The sequence below is a fragment of the Chelonoidis abingdonii genome, chromosome 18, assembly GCF_003597395.2.
Source record: "Chelonoidis abingdonii isolate Lonesome George chromosome 18, CheloAbing_2.0, whole genome shotgun sequence".
Classification (NCBI taxonomy): Eukaryota; Metazoa; Chordata; order Testudines; family Testudinidae; genus Chelonoidis; species Chelonoidis abingdonii.
The window spans coordinates 15,735,834-15,753,409 of NC_133786.1; the positions used below are offsets into that span (position 1 = coordinate 15,735,834).

A 17,576-nucleotide genomic window follows, 5' to 3' on the forward strand; every position below is an offset into this window, starting at 1 on the left:
ATTCCAGAGGCTTGGCATCATTTTATTACTGTTACTGCTGGAACAGCAGCTCAAGTATTGCCCTAACGTTTTTTCAGAGACTGGGTGAAATTAAAGGCCAACCAGTTATGAGAATAGCTACTTAACACCCCTAGTCCTAAAGGCAGAACAGAAAAATGAACAGGGGGTCTTATCCAGAGCTCCCCAAAGTCACTCTGCTGTTGACTACTATGGACTTCGGATGAGTCCAAATGTTTTGGAGTTTGTTTTGTGCAGGATATGCAGCATATGGGAGGAGATTTTCAAAATCACCTAAGGGATTTAAGAGCATATCTCCACTGATTTACAGTGAGACTTGGATTTTTATTCCTTCGGGCATAAAATCTGCCCAATAGTGTCTCATCTGGTGGTTGCACCCCTCTGATCACAATCACCTGTGATCCATAGGAATAATGGGGTGAGATCAATGGGAATCTGGAACTTCTCTACGACTATGGAATTCCCTTCTAGAAGAACTGAGAATGACTGCTAAGCTTGCCACCTTCAGGCTCCAGTGCAAGACCCAGGAATGTGCCATAATAACATACACACATGAGATAATGAGGGCTGAAGACCCCATGGTTGAAAATACTTTCCCCTTTGAGCGGTCAGTCTGCTTTGCTCCATCCTGTGTGATGCAGACATGGCCATAGCAACCCATGTATCCATGACCTCCAGATTCTCACTACATACTCTACCTGGAAATGAAAGATTAGACTCCAAAAGAGTTCCATCTGGTGCAGAACACACAGCCATGGCTGGAGCAACCAGCCAGTGCTCTGATAACCTAGTTGACTGCCCACCAAGGACATGATAAAAGTCAAGGTTCTAGTCTTGGGGTAAAATTTTCAGAAATGCCTAAGTGCCTTGTGATACTACATGCCCTTGGCTTTCAGTAAGACTTAGCCTCCTAAAACTTCCGGGCACTTTTTAAAATGTTATCCTCAAATAAACTTCTCACTAGGCAGGTTGTGGTCTGATCTCTGAGGCTGCTTCTCCTGTTCATGACCAAAACCATCCACAATAACTGTAGTGCAAAAGAATAATAAGGTGAGATGATAAGGAATTCGGAAACATCCTCCTCAGCAACTGTCTTACAGCCATAGAACTTCCTTCCAGAAGAACCAGCAGTGACCTTCATGAAATGCAAGACCTGTGAATTTGTCATAATTAATACATATAATTTGTAAGCAAAACCCCTACTTTCGGAAGGCAGGCAGAGGAGTGTATTTGTAGTCTGCCCACTTGGATTTCTGTAATTGTGAGCGTGACATAATTACATAGAATTTTTATAATCTTTTTCTCTGTTTTCTAACCATTGCTTCTTGCCCAAGTAGTAACATGTCCTGTCTTGCCAGGTGATAGCATCAAGAAGACCAATGGCTTGATGCTCAGTTATACTAAGGCTACAGTGCAGAGTGTAGAGTAGCTTTCATGTGACTGGGAATCACCACCCAAAGTATAACCAAAGATAGGTAAACACTTTAATGCAGACAGTAAAGTTTAAAGGGGACAGTAATTTGGGCAGAGGAAAACCACAAATAGGTTCAGTGGCCTCCAGTCCTCCTGTCCTGCCTTCCCTCCCTTCACAATCTGTTCATGTTCCCATCTCTATTTAGCAATGTCCATGTCTTCCTTGTGCCCTATCTGTCACTAACTTTCAGTGCAAATCAATTCTGCCCTCTCCCCACTCAGGAACTGCTCCCATGTCACATTATCACTGGGATTTTTTGGATATGATTTGTTTGATCTATTTCTGAGTCTTTAGGTTGGTTTAGTTAGATACAAGTTATGTACTTTCCAGAGCTGATTGCTGGACTTAGCAAGTCGTGGTTGCATTTTAGTGATTAGCAACATCAGCCTGAGTAATACGTGAATGGATTTTTTTCTCTTATTATTAAGAAAGATTTTTCTTCCTACAGCAGTCGAGGCTCAATTGATACAAGATGCTAAGATCCATCCTTGCTAGACCATTGGCGATGACTGTTTCTCTGTCTCCTCTTGTGCCTGGGTTGTTACTGAATAACATGTCTTCCCTTTTTCTTTTCAACAGTCTTGTGGATTCCTTCTGCTGTCCAAGTTCGGGGACAACGGTCCTTCACTTCAGTAATGTTTATTCGCTCCCTGACTTGGTATTAATAAGCAGTGATGCAGCTGTGCCTAACACTTACTGGTGTCATAACTCAGTGCTTTCCCTGGGTTAATATTCTTATATTTCCAGGCAATTTTACTGTCTTCCCGATGTTTCTTATATAGAGTGGCTAATTTTAATTTTGTTTATATTTTATTTAGTCTGTAATTCTGTTGTTGATTTTTTCCCTTGCCCATTGTTTACATCAGTTTTTTAATTTTTTGTATTTTCCATGTGACCTCCTCCACTTTCCTTTCAACCAATCATGTGCGTGCGTATCATGTGACTTTGTCATGTGGCTTGCATGGTGCTGATGATGTCGTCCACGCTGGTGAACAGAAGGTAAAAAACTTTGTTCTGATTGGTTGACTAGATCTCGGGGGAATTAAAAAACCCCAGCAATTAGGGACCTCTAAATTCCATTGCTCAAAATTTCTTCTGTAAACTTTTTGGAGAGATTGCTCACCACCTGTTATCTGCATGTGACGAACTAAAAGCCAACCATCTGCGCTGAGCTAGAAAGATAGCTTTATATGCAGAAAACCTATGGCTTAATCTTTTGATTCATTCAGTGTGAGAACACAACGGAATCAGCTTCTCTGGGAACACTGTAACCTTTGGAAACACACTCTGGGTGAAATCCTAGCCCTATTGAAGTCAGTGGCAAAACTGTGATTGTTTTCAGTGAGGACGAGATTTTGTCCTGAGTTTTACTGAACACTTGTATGAAAATATGGGCCAGATCCTCAGCTAGTGTAAAGCAGCATATTTCATATGACTGTTGCAACATTTTGTTGACCTTTTCTTTGCAAATACGATTATGATAATGATTTTCTTTAGATGGCACTAATTTTTTTTAGCCTATGAAAAGGCACAAAATAAAAAAGCCTATGAAGCTCCCCAAAAGCTAGTTTATAAACATAAACATTTATAAGCATAAAACAAAAAACTTTCTCTTATCATGAGAAAAGCATAAATGTGGCAAGAATGGAAACTGGTTTTAGAAACCTATATATGTATATCGATAGCTCAGTGGGGGGGAGGGATAGCTCAGTGGTTTGAGCATTGGCCTGCTAAACTCAGAGTTATGAATTCAATCCTTGAGGGAACCACTTAGGGATCTGGGGCAAAAGTCAGTACCTGGTCCTGCTAGGGAAGGCAGGGGGCTGGACTCAATGACCTTTCAAGCTCCCTTCCAGCTTTAGGAGATTGGTATATCTCCAATTATTTATTATTTATTTATTATATAATCAGTGCCCAAGCTTTACATTTTTTCATCGGAAGTAACGCCATTGAAACTATATTTTGCTGGTCATCACCTGCCAAAGTACTGTATCCTTCCTACACATTATCTGTCACAGTCAGGAAAGGGAATTAATCCGGATCAGAAGTCATTTAACAATTACAGCAACTGGTGGTCTCCAGGAAATCAGGAAGCAAATGATTGATCCTTGCAGTTAAGGATATAAAATTGCTTCTAATTAAAGCTTGTGGCAGCCAGAAAATAAATAATTTAATATTGTGATTGTTGCAACCTCACTTAACACTCCATGCACACTATAAAGAGAGGGGGAAACCTCTGCTTTTCTGCTTCCCTGGGTAAGGCAAACAAATTGTTTGGAAACTCACAAATTGGCTTTTTACCCATTAACTCTAAATTATCTTATTGTTTTGGAATGTTGCCAGGAAAGCATTTGGGCTGGGGTTTTTCTAGGAACCAAAACTAATACCAATAACCTTACCACATGCATGGAAGCAGTCCTTTCGTTTCCCCCAATGCCCCAAGCCCTTCCTCCTGCTCTGAAAATTGATTGGGCGACATCCATGAGGAATGAAGACCTGGCTGTCTTGTTTTGCATGTCGTTTTGTTTTTTGTTTGCTTCTCTTGTGTGCGTTATGAAGCCTTCTTTCCTATTCTCTTTCTCTCAGCCCTAGTGTATTTACCATTTCTGATGCCTTTGATTGTGTAGATGTGGCTGCTCTGTGTTTCAAATTGTGGCAGCCTTTGTCACAATTTAGTCCCATTTACCTGGTGGCGCAGGGGTAAGGAAGCGAGCTGCTCCTTTGATCACATTTTGCAAAAAATGAAATAGATGATAACCAGACGATAATTGGGTGTGCTGAGAAATAAAGATGCTGGATCTTGCATTAGTGCCAGATAGCCAAGTATTTTGACTGATGATACTGGGTGCCCTCAATTTTCAGGTGCCCAGTTAGAGCTGTTTTAAAGGGCTTTGCTCTTCAGAGGGCATGTATTCAGCGCTTACTGAAAATCTGACCGATTTTAGCCATTCAAGATAGAGCATTGGGTTGGGACTCAGGAGATCTGGGTTCTGTTCCTACTCTGTCAGTGGCCAGCTGTATGACCTTGGGTAAATCATGTCACCTGCCTGTGCCTCAGTTTCCCCATCCCAATAAAAAGGGGGAAATGATAGTTACCTCCCTTTTTAAAGCGCTTAGAAATCTACTGATGAAAAATGCTATATAAAAGCGAGGGATTCTTTACAGTGTCCCAAAGTCACTGACCTTTCCTGAAAATCCTGACCACATGGCTCCAATGTGAGATCAAGGAAGTACTTGATTTTTTTTTTTTTTTTTGGTTAAAAAGGCAGCCTATTTAACATAGATACAAGGAAGCATTTTTGCAGTTTGTGGGGTTCACTGCAGCAGGATATTACTGACACTAATGATTTAGGAAGAATCAAAAAAGAATTCAAGAACGACATAACTAGGAATGATATCTGCAATACGCTAGCTGCATTTAAAAGCTAAGACTGAACCTTTATGCTTCATGGTGATGAAAATGATCAGCATCTTGGGATAGTCAAAAATGTCCCCTTCTCACATGTACAGCCCTGTTGAGTTGGCCAGATGCATTATGAAACATTAGGTGTGGGCCACTGTGGAAGTGGTAAACCAGTGTGGTTACTGCAATGGCCTGTTCTGAGACGGTGGTGTCTGAAGTAAGAAAGACAGCTGATTCACTTTAGATGTGAATGCTTTTTTGCCATTCTTAGCAGAGCCAAGCATTGTTTTTTCTCCTTCCCAAAGTTGCACATCTGGAGGCTGGAAGAAGCAATGCAGTGGGGCTCACAGGGATGCCCTAGATGCCCGTACTGTGAAGTAGTTTACTCTTAACCTGTCGTGTTGTGCAGTGGCAGGATGAAATGCTGGGAAGAGCCTAGCTGGTCACAGCGTATTAGCTGCCCTGCAAACTGCTGGGCTCACCCAGAGCTACCCAAGCTCTTCTCACATTCAACTCCGAAGGGAGCGATCAGCTGGAAATAGGACAAGCCCTGAGAAAGAGAACAAGCATCGCTCATCCTCACAGTTAGAGTATTTCTTGGCTTACTTCCAGTTCCACTTCCTGGAGCAAACATCCAGGGGGCAAATGTAGACCTGGAATATGCCTGCCTCGCCCCTGTGATCGGCAGAGTATCTGAGACTGATTTTAGACCTGTATGTTTTACATACCTGGGTGAAATCCATCCTTTTTTTGTGGGGAATTAAACACATGGGTCTTGGAAATTGCCCACTGTAACACTTGCAACCCCAATTTTCATGGCTAATACTCTAGCCTCTGGGCTGAAATAAAGGCTGCTGTCCCTTTGTATGTCCTTTGGAGCTGTCGAATCTATATAGACACAAAGGTCTTATCTCATGGTTTATCTCCAGAGATAGCACAGAACTCTTCCCATCCTGCAGCACTACCCCACTGCCCCTACAGAATCTCCCCAAAGGGCTTGTCATTCCCTCTGCATTGGTATGAATTTCCTCCTTGGGCAGATTGTGTTTGTAAATGGATCATACACAGCAAGTCTAACAGGTCTGATACTTGATTTAAATGACTCCCTTGGGGAATTTCCTTAAACTGAAGTATCCATAGGAGCCACAGTGTAAATGGGAACTGACTGGCATGTGTATAAACACCCCTCTAATACACCCTTGCTTGCCAGCCCTGTTCATGTGGATGAGATGCATGTTCTGAGCTTGAGTTCTTTCTAATCTTATAAGGACCTTTTCTCTTCAGCTACTGACACTCTGACTCATGAGAGGATTGCTGGTTCTGCCGGACTAAAGTTTTTACACTAAACTTCTTCCTTCTTTGGTTGAAACGTACTAACACATTTTTATTTTACAGCCCCTGTGTATGGATTACACCTGCCTGTTTGAGACAAATATATAAATATATATATGTGGATAGAGATACGAATATTGTTCACCTGGGTTTGTGCTATTATGATTTTTTTGGTTTCAGACATGATGTTGATAGTCTTTGGTCATAGACCGCAAGTACTTAGATGGGGAGAACATTTCTGGTAGTAGATGGCTCTTTAGCCAAGCAGAACGAGCCCTAGCAAGATACAGTGGCTGGAAGTTGAAACTAACAAATTCCAATTGGAAATAATTTTAATAGGAGGGTAGTTAACCATTGGAACAGCTTCCTAATGGATATGATGGATTCTCCATCACTTGAAATCTTTAAATCAAGATGACATTTTTCTAAGAGATGTTTTTTAGATCAACCACAAGTTGTCAGGCTCGATGCAGCAATCACTGGGTGAAATTCTCTGGCCTACTTTATACAGGAGGTCCGTTTAGATGGTCCCTTCTAGCCTTGAGATTTATTAATGTATTAATGTTGTCTCTTCATTGTGAGGTTATTGTGGGAGGAAATAACAATGAAGTGTGGATCTGGTGTTATCCCTACTGGTCTATTGATCAAGTTTGCCAAAGATTCAGCAATATGGGGACAGGGCTAAGCATTGCAGCTCATGGGTTTTTCAGTAGTGCCTAAATGACTCAGTGTCTAGCATAATAAGTAGCAATTGGTGCCCCTGATTGTTGTTGAAGCCAGTTGCTAGTCTGGAAAAACATTTAAACTGCCTTTAAATAACAGCTTGTTTGGGCAGGACATTTGCTTCAGTCTTGGTTAATTATTGGTTAATAATCTTGGTGCGATTATTTCTGTAATAGCTTCCTTGACTTGAATCAACTCAATAATGACAAGAAATAACCTTCCTGGTTGTATTTTCCAGTAGCACTGGAGAAGGGGGGAAAAAAAGAATTGATCAGTTAAGCTGTTGTTGTTTTCAGGATGCCCAGGAGAAGTAACTCAATATATATTTGCTATCCAGTCTGTGAGCATTCGTTTCCCTTTAATTTGCACTCTGTGTAGTGGCATTCATTCTCCAAGCACTAATAATTCCTGGAGAAACTGGAGCTGAAATGAGATTTGCAAACATATAGTCTTAGAAAGCCAACAGCAATGATAACAAGTCCTTTGATTAAAATCTAGGTGGCCAGTTTGGTAATCAGTTCATCAAATTCTGTCCTTTTTTACGACGGGTGCATATCCGGCAGTAGTGCAGAAGCAACGTAAGGCAGCTCTTGTGCTGTAGACCAGGGGGAACCCTTAGTGGAGTTCAAAAAACTCTTTCTTTGTGTCATTTGCTTCAAACTGGACCAGTGATCTAGTGAGAGCTCCATGCCTGGTCATCCAACTAAACTAGGGTTCTAATTTGTGGGTGAAAAATACCTGAATCAAAATCCAAACTGATAAAACATGAGAATGTAGGGTGAGCTCTTCCCATCCATGGACATCCTGCAAATTCCTAGTAATAGGCTACAATTAAACTCCCAAGTGCATTTTTATCCTAATAAAGCCTACAGACTTATTAACTGTCATGTGTTTTGGGATCATGTAGCAGAACAACATCTGAGGAGCAAAGTATAGATCAGAGTTTCCTATTCTGAGTGTTGGATCAGACTCTTAGGTCACAAATGTTATATCTTTAATGCCTCAGCCTTGTCATTATTTGAACTCGACTCTGTGCCCAATGGCAGCATTTCTGTTAGCTTCAGTGGTGCAGGATCAGTCTTTTATGAAGATCTTAAAATAACATTTTGCCACAATTTGGTATGACAGTCAGTCTCTGCTCAAGAGAGGCCCATGGCTGGAACAATAGGAATTGCTGCACGTTCAGATGGTGGTGCAGAGCTGTGAGGCTCAGAGCTGGACTAGCAAGGATGCTGCAGGTTAGGACTGAGAAGAGTTGCATGTGAGAACTGCCTGCCTCTCATATATAGTGTATGCTCTTGGTCCCTTGTGGTTCACATTAAGACACACTCAAATAAATAAATACTAATACCAAAAAGAGTGTTCTGCATTTGTATAATTATAGTTGACAGAGATGCTTTTTCTAATGATTAGATAAAATATCTGCAAGAATTAGGGATTCAAAAGGAGACCAGATGATAGAATATAATTAATCCTAGGAGTTTGCTGGGAGCCCTGCCTGCTGACTGCAGCTGAATTGTAAATTTTAATTTACAAATAATTATAGCATTGGGTTTGCTAAAATTATCCATAATGGAGTCAATCAGAGTCTCTTTCCGAGAAATAGAAACATGCTGGAAATCTCTAAATGATTCCAGCTATTAAAACATGTTTAGTGAAACCATAATAGTTTGCATGGCTCTTTACATGCCCTGGCATTCTACACCTGGGATTAGCACTACATGCATAGGCAAGACATTTAGGGGGGAGGGATAGCTCAGTGGTTTGAGCATTGGCCTGCTAAACCCAGGGTTGTGAGCTCAGTCCTTGAGGGGGCCACCTAGGAATCAGGGCAAAAAAATTGGTCCTGCTAGTGAAGGCAGGGGGCTGGCCTCAATGACCTTTCAAGGTCCCTTCCAGCTCTAGGAGATTAGTATACCTCCTATTATTATTATCTTCATTAATAGTCACTAATTAATGGAAGAACCAATGTAAATTACCTGTGAGTTTATGAATAATAAAGAGTCTAGGATAATGCCTCTCACAATGTACTTTGTTCATTTATTTTGACAAGTGTAATTTATTTTCCATTATTTTTAAACTGCTTTGTAATCTACTAGTAGCAAATGCGCTGTAGTATCTTTGGCAGAAGTAATGAAAGTCTTAGTAATACAGGACCTTACAACTGCCCTCTGCTATTAAATCTTTGCTGAGCAAAGAGAAGGGAACAGCTTTTCCGAGTGTGAATTATATGGTGTGGACATCAGCAGTGAATGGAGATAGGATCTGAACCCTGCGGAAGTCAAGGGAAAGACTCCTTTTGATTTCATTGGCTTTGCATCCGGCCCTTTTCGAGGCTCTGCTGTTTAATATTACAGGCCTGAGTTTTCATGCTGCTCTCTGGTATTTTTCTTTTCTTTTTGTTCGTCTTGTAAATTAATCCTGGTCATAAGTTTCCAAAATAACTTAATGGAGGTAATGGCCCAGATTCCATCTAAACCCACGGAAGTTGCACCAGAGAGGTAGTATCACATTTTCAGGGTATGGCTACACTTGAAACTTCAAAGCACTGCCGCGGCACCGCTTTGAAGTATGAGTGTGGTCCCAGCGCTGCACGTAAACCACATCCTCTATGGGTGTAGCTTGCAGCACTGGGAGCCGCGCTCCCAGCACTGTGGCACTGATTACACTGAGGCTTTACAGCGCTGTATCTTGCAGCTCAGGGGGGTGTTTTTTCACACCCCTGAGCGCGAAAGTTGCAGCGCTGTAAAGCACCAGTGTAGCCATGGCTTTACACCTTACTATGTCATTGCTCTGTCAACAACTATCATGGGATTGAAATACTGCAGAGCAGTCAAAGGCTCGTCATCAGGAGCAAATGGCAGAGCACATGTAAATCAATTTGCACCAAAAAGGTGGAGTACAGCATGCTGAGAGGGTTTTATTGATTTAACCTTGCATCATTATGCTGTCACGGCTAGCAGGCAGATTGCAGGGAGGCGGTATGGAATCGGAGAGTGGTGTGGCAAAGATAGCAAGTCAGCAATCAGATGTGGGCTAGCGGTGGCAAGGGAGGTGTGGAGGCTATCAGTGCAATATATTGTGGCCTAGTCTCTTTAAAAGAGAGATGATTTCTAATAGCTAACACCCTGCAACCTTACACGCACGAATATTTAAATGATGCACATGAGGAAAAGGACATTTTAAAGGCAAATCCACTACTCCAGTGCTGCACTAAAGCAGAATTCCTGTGTGTATCACATCTATCTAGTTTCGTTTGCTAGTGGCTGGGAATCAGCGACAGGGAATGGATCATTTGATGATTCCCTGTTCTCTTCATTCCCTCTGGGGTGCGACATTGGCCACTGTCAGAAGACAGGATACTGGGCTAGATGAACCTTTGGTCTGACCCAGTATGGCTGTTCTTATGTAAACACTTATATGGCCCCCACTGGTATCTGGGTGCCTCACACTCTTTAATGTATTAATGTCCAAAAGACCTCAAGATCAGAACAGTGTTACAAGTGGGGTGCTAAGGCCAGAAGAGACTAATTGACTTGCCCAAGCTCACTCAGGAAGTTTGGCAGAGTGAGAAATTGATCCCAGCTCTTCCAGGCTGAAGGCAATCTCCCTACCCAATGGCCTATCCTTTCTCCTTGTCTGAGGTCTCTAAGTCACATGCTCTTCAGGCAATGGTAGCTGCAGATTTGAGATCAGATAGCTCATTAATTCTTCTGTTTTGAAATCTTTTCAAAGGTATTTAGGTGCCATAAGATGCAGATAGGCAAAGCACCAGGGCGCCTAACTGCTATTGAAAACCTGCCAGGGAGTGACTCCAGGGTAAATTGCTCAATTTACAATAGATATTTTCTTTTTTTTTTTCTTCTTCTTCTTCTTCTTCCGGGTTCCAGCCTTGCAAACTCAAGCTGGGATCTGAGAGTCAAGCCAGATTTTTACTTCTCATGCATTACATCCCCAGTAACAAAAATTCTGTGAGCCACATGCCGCCCTTAGCTCAGTGGGGCTGCACAGGATAACCAAGGCCAGAAACTGGCACTGGAGATGGTTAATAGTTCTGTTTGATATGTGAAATTTCATAAGAATCCAGCTTGCTATTTCTTAGCAGCGTGAGATCCACAAGGGTAAGAGGAGTAGAAAGTAGTTACAAACAGGTTTATCCCAAAAGTTTTCAAGGAGAAAATCTGATGAATAAGAAGGTGCCATTTTCACAGATCCACTTTTCAGTGTAGAACTGTACTTGGTAGCTAGTCTATAATGCCAGGATTCTGTTACTCTCTGGACTGATTTGTCTGCCTTCATTAGTAATTCTTTAAGGAAGCAAAATCTGTGTGGACTTTATATGCATCTCTTTACAATGGCTGAGGCAAGATTTATTTTTGTGTATTTTTTAAGCCTATCTTCATGCAGACTTCCCTGCTTCCACTGGCACTTGCATCATGCATCCTTTTTGTTTTCTCCTTCGTGAGCCAAAGGGAATTAAGTCTGCAGAAAACATACCATAACAAATAAGGGGGCGTTGAGGGAACACTTGTTTCTGGAGGGGATGTGCACAAAAACCCCATTGATGCAGAAGCCAAAAAGGAGAAGACAGTGGGTGTTTTCATGGTGCAGGCTTCTTAGTGGAACGATTGCTGTAATGTTGGAGCTCTGCATTTACCCGAGCTCACTTCACAAGGAGACAAAGTCCTTGCTAGTTACATTGTTCTTTCTGGAGTAGATGAAGGGAGACTGATTTGGCTTATCATTCAAACCTGTAGATTGACAGAATTTCATCATTTCTAATATAAGGCCAGTACTTGCTCTCTTTAACATAACATATGTTTTAATCACATTAGCCAAAATTATTCACACAACAAATATTTGAGTCTTAATAGTGAACCATTGTCGTATCTTGGTACCCCACCACTGATAACTTCCAGAGTTGTCCTTACAGATTTTGGATTCATGGAGCTGGGAGTTGGGTCTTTAATGCAGCCTCAGAGTAGCATGGAGTTTCTGGGTCTGGCTGCCCACAAAGACATTAGGTAACACTTTCTAAATTGCCTAAGTAACATTTTGAGAAATGAGTTAAGCACTCAGATTCTAAGGGGATGAGTACAGAATAGAGCCTGTGTCCCTTTGACTTTCAGCAAGACTTGAGATACAATTTTCTAAGCGTTAAAGTAACTTAGGAGCCTGTAGGTTAAATTTTAAAAAGCACCCACTGACTCACATTGGGACTTAAGCACTTCTCAAAATTTTACAGTAAGCCCTGTTTTCAAACCAACTTAGGAGCCTAAGTCCCATTGCCTTTCAATAAGCTGAATGGTAAAATCTCCAAAAGCACCTAAGTCTCATTGAAAGTCAGCAGGAATTAGGCTCCCAAGTGACTGTGTTACTTTTGAAAATGAGACTAAGGCTTCTAAATCATTTAAGTGCTTTGGAAAATTGTATTCATTGATTTTTTTTTTCTTCTCGTTGCAAAAGAGGTGGCTTGATCACAGTGTGTAAGTACCTACATGGGGAACAAATATTTAATAAGGGGCTCTTCAGTTGAGCAGAGAAAGGTCTAACACAATCTAGTGCCTGGAAGTTGAAGCGAGACAAACTCAGGTGAGAAATGAGGCATACATTTTTAACAGAGAAAATAATTAACCATTGGAACAATTTACCGAGGATCATAGTGGTTTCTCCATCACTGGCAATTTTAAAATCAAGATTAAATGGGGGGTTTTCAGAAAGATCTGCTCTAGGAATTATTTTGGGGAAGTTCTGTGACCCATGTTTTATGGGAGGTCAAATCTAAATTATCACAATGGTTTCTTCTGGCCTTCGAATCCATGAATAAACAACAAAACAGTAGTAATGCCAGGTCCAAACAGACTTCAGGAGGTAAAAAATGTCAATATGAATTAGAAACAGCTGAAACCTGGAGAAATACCAAAGGGAGTATTATAGGGAATGTGCATACAGAAATGTGACTCTAGCTGCGTTCTCTCTAGATGGGAGGTTAGTACTTGTAACAGTGTAATTAAGTCATGTAAGTTAATTTTTGTTTCATTTAGAAGAGCTGATATTGTAAAAGCACAAGGAGGAAATGTTCACTGTGTGGGGGTGGGGAAGTGTCCTCTGCAGATCTTGTACAAATGCGATAGGCAGGAATTGACTCACTATTTGCCTTGAGAACTGCAAGAGCCACCACTAGTGGATGGCAGGTAAATTGCCCTAGATAAATGGAGATTAACCCCTTCTTGTCCTTTGAGGACACGGCCTAAGCTGCAAATCAGGAGAATGTTTTCTCTTTTTTTTTTTTTTTTTAAAATGACATTACAAAATTGGAGACAAGGGTCTAATTCCCCGTTGCCAGGCATCCTGTGTAGCCATCTACACCAATGCAAACTGAGTGTAAAATCCTGCTATTCTGATGCAGTAATATTTTATGCTTACTTTTCACTGCTGTACATGACAGTACAAGGTGCAGGGTGGTGGAGAATCCCGACATTTTTTTCGAATTTGAAAAGCGTTCAGTGTGCAGACCCAGAAAAAAAGATATAGGAGGAACATGTCTCTCAGTGGAGAGGCAAGCTAGCCACTTCAAACAGAGAGCTTGTTCTGTATGTGCTTCAGAAGAGTGGCCCTGCTGGTTTGACAGACTGACACCCACTTTGTTTTGCTGCTGTTTAACATAAGAATTTCAGAATGAAAACCTTTAAAACTGCTTCTGAGTCGCAGACATCAAGGAGCTATATTTTAAGCCCAGCTTCTGCCCTTCGTCTGGTTAGGCACATGCAAAATTTCGCCTGAATTTTGGAAGCACAAATACCTGCTAAAAATTCTAACCCTTGCAAATATTAGAATCTCTCAGGAGCACAGGGATGTGTTCTCACGTCTGTGTACATGCGTTTCCACGTGGGTGTGAGCCAGGGTGGAGCAGATAACCTTCCCATAAGTGTTTCAGGATGATGGTGCACTTCTACTGGCTTTGGTTTGTTTATGTATTTATTTTTATGAAATGGCTGGAAATTAAATATGAGTCAAACCATTATTTCAGGGGAACCCAGCGCACCCAAACTGGAGGGCCAGATTGGAGAAGACGGGAACTCCATTAAAGTGAACCTTATCAAGCAGGATGATGGAGGCTCCCCAATCAGACACTATCTGATCAAATACAAAGCTGTAAGTATGACCAATAGCCAAGGCTGCTGAGCTGTTTTTGTTGTTGATTTGTATTTAGATAGCACCTAGGAAGTCTAGTCAAGACCCAGGGCCGTACTGTGTTAGGTGGTATTCAGACAGGTAACAAAGCACAACAGTCTCTACCCCAGGGAGCTTGCAGTCTAGGCATCAAGAAATGACAGATGGCCTCACCGGACAAATGAGGTGGCGTTGGATTAGACAGGCATGAAAATATACAGAATTTAGCAGAAAATTCTTAGCTCACCACTTTCTCCTTGAGTTTGACCTTGACCATTCATTTCCTTCTCTTCCTCCCTCTCCCCCTGGCTGCACTGCTATGGGTGATAACAAGCACATAGATATTCTTTTTTAATTTCATGTTCTTATGAAACATAATAGCAACATTTTGAGTAGGTCTCAGTCAGTGGCTTGAAAGCTGGGGTATTATTTAACTTCAAACTCTTATCTTAACAAGTTACAACTTCCATGGTGTATTTCCCTGCTGACCTTATATGCTTGGATAATCCACATATTGGTAACAAATCATTGTGCACTAGTGATTTAAAAAAAGAACATGAGGCGAGGTGACTGGGTCAACTGTATTCAGTGTTATATGGAGACAATATAAGGGCAACTGTATTAATGGCCATGTGGGGGGACGCTATCTGAAGATATTCCTTATTAGGCCCAAGTAAATTAGATCTCTGTAATTGCCTAGGGTTGTGAAACCCACAGTGCTCTATTTTGAGCAGATGCCCAACAGAAGGATTGTTTTATTACGAATAGGTAACATTGCTGTGAGCTGAACAAATGAAGCCAACTTTAACCTTGGCTTTTGCTAGGTAATGTTTGATGTTCCCTGTTCTACAGCAGGCAAAACACCTAATCAGAGAATACGTGACAGCTCAGCCTTAAGGAATAAGAATGTGATGAAGTGGCCTTGAGGTCCTGAGGATCTCTAGGGCTGGGGGACGTTTTGCTAAAAATTACTGATGCCATTTCTATTGTCTGGACAATCTGCCCCAATATTAATGTGCTTGGTAGCAATTAAACTGTACCAGAGCCTTTAGTGGAAGTTTTGGGGCATTTACAAAGCACGTCTTCAAGACTAAGCCTGGTAGACCCTCTCATGAATTAATTCTGTACCAGCCATCAGGAAACCACTTTTGCAATAAGACTCATCTCATGCAGTAGGGTGAGTGAACCTCTGAGTGAAGGAAGCAGAGTAATCCTGGCGCTTGCGCTAGAAATGACATAGGCACTCTTGCATCCCCTCAGGTGCCCTCCCAACACCCCTCTGACAGGAGGGAGTTGTTAAATTCTTACTAGGTGATTTAGCTTCATAGAATCCAGAAGATAGAGATGAAGAAGACCTGTTAGATCATCCAAGCCATCTTCCAGAGGCCATTGCTGAGGGGAGGGGCTTGCACAGAGTAAGCATTCTCAGTTGCTGGTGGGCTTTTGTTTTGGGCTTTTTTGTTTAAATTTAATATTCTAAAACCAACTCCAGCACTTTGCACTAACAAATGTTCCACTGTCAGGAAACCCCGCCCGCTGCGTTCTCCCTGTTGCTTTACTTCACTTTTTTTCACCAAACCATCAAACCATGTGTTACCAATGTTCTGAAGCAGGCACATGCTGCACTGCCCTGGGGACCCTCATTGGCTAATGAGAAGGTTTATTTGCAACGTAGTGGAGGAATTTTCCATTGTCAGGCTTAGATGCCAATATGATCAGTATGCATAAGGTAATTCCAAACTACATAAAAGCACTAGATCTCAGTAAATAGGCTTCATAGGGGTTTTCAGATGTACCCAGAACGGTGACTGTTCCTAATTGAGTTGTTTTTCTCTTTCATGAAAGGTTTACAAAAAACATGCATAGAATACTTCGCAGTAAGAATAAAAAGGGCTCTCCTGTATTGTTTATCCATGCATATACTGTCCTGCATCTAAGACAACTCCCTAATTTGTTGATGCTGAAATTAATTTAAATGAGTGAACCACCTATAAACCAACAAGCTGCTCATGCTCAGAGGAAGAAATGATGTTTTATATGGAAAGCTTGTGTGCAGTAACTTGTTGTCCTGGTTAAATCCATCACATTATCAACCTCTAGTTCCAGGGATGTAAATAATAATAATTTTTGTTAGTCCTGTCCTTTATATGGATCACTTATTTCCTGGGGCGCGTTTTCGTCTGTGAGGAGAGACTAAGCAGCTGGTCTTTGAGAGTCACCACCGCCATTTCACTGCTCTGACTGGCTCAGTAAGAGCAGTAAAAAGCAGAAAAGCAAAGGAGCTGCCCAGTGACAGTAGCAAGTAGCACGACTCACTGCTGGGTTTTAACTTGCATTTTTGCTGTGCAAGAGTTGAGATAATGGCAGCCCTCATCCGCCATCGAGGTGCCATAGAATAGCAAGCTCAGGGGAGACTGAGTACTCAGAAGATCTTGGTAACAGGTTTGCAAAGCTGCCAAAAGGATTTGAACACCCAGTTTCCATTAAAATTAGAAATTATGAATCCAGATCTCTTTAGGCAGCTTTGAAAATCTCTAAGAGACCCTAGAGAGCAGACTAGACAAAATTGCTAAGCTAGGCCCACCCCTGGTTTGGAAGCAAAGCTTTGTCATCAAAATGGTCTGAATTCTATGTACCAGCGCTGCAAAGAATCCTCTGAAAAACCTTGGTATGTTTCACGCTTCAGCAACGTGTGTGAAGGATCTGGGGCTTGGTCTTTCTAAAACAGGTGTGTGATCTGGTGTCAGGCAGAGGGGAGAGGAACAAGCAGCAGGGTTTTCTTTAGACGATAGCTCTGTACTGGGAAATAAGTAGAGAAGATGCTGCTTAGATTTCATAAATTCTCAATCAGCCACCCCTTCCTAGGGACAGATTCACCTGCCTCATGCAGTAGATTTCCCATTTGGCACCTGCTGAGTTGTCTGAGAAACCAGTCCCTGTTTATTTTACATTATGTGTGATGTTTATTAGTTGATCATCCTCCTATCTCAGAACTGACCATTAAGACCACGCACTGTGGTTTTTCCCCCTCTCTCCTCTCACCATCCCCCAGAAGCAGTCCTCAGACTGGAAACCAGAGATCAGACTCCCCTCTGGCAGTGACCACGTCATGCTTAAGTCCCTAGAGTGGAATGCAGAGTATGAGGTCTACGTAATAGCTGAGAACCAGCAAGGGAAATCCAAGCCTGCACACTATGCTTTCAGGACTTCAGCTCAGCCTACTGTAATCCCAGGTATGACCGCCACAAGCTTTACCATTGTTTTCTGCTTTCAATTAATGCAACTATGCTGCATCCCTTAATGTGCCTGAATAAACCCTGACAATTTGCTTGCTTAAAGACATTGTCATAATTGGTTACCCATTCAAAGCGTATGTATAGCACAGCAAAAACCTTGTAGGAATGCTCCATGAAAAACTGTTGTCTGACTAGTCACAGGAAATACTTGCCGTTG

The 17,576-nt window shown here is 41.7% G+C and overlaps 1 protein-coding gene across 10 annotated transcripts in view; it reads left to right on the plus strand.

Moving 5' to 3' along the window:
- Positions 1 to 17,576, plus strand: part of NCAM1 (neural cell adhesion molecule 1) — a 256,338-nt gene that overhangs the window by 207,427 nt on the left and 31,335 nt on the right. For 6 of the 10 annotated variants that reach the window (XM_075073460.1, XM_032773553.1, XM_032773551.1 and 3 more), the window contains 2 exons: positions 13,981 to 14,105; positions 17,179 to 17,356. In XM_075073460.1, coding sequence (XP_074929561.1) covers positions 13,981 to 14,105; positions 17,179 to 17,356 — 303 coding nt within the window. Of the gene's footprint in view, positions 1 to 13,980; positions 14,106 to 17,175; positions 17,357 to 17,576 lie in introns of all 10 variants that reach the window. The other 4 variants (XM_075073459.1, XM_075073462.1, XM_075073461.1 and 1 more) reach the window with 1 other exon arrangement.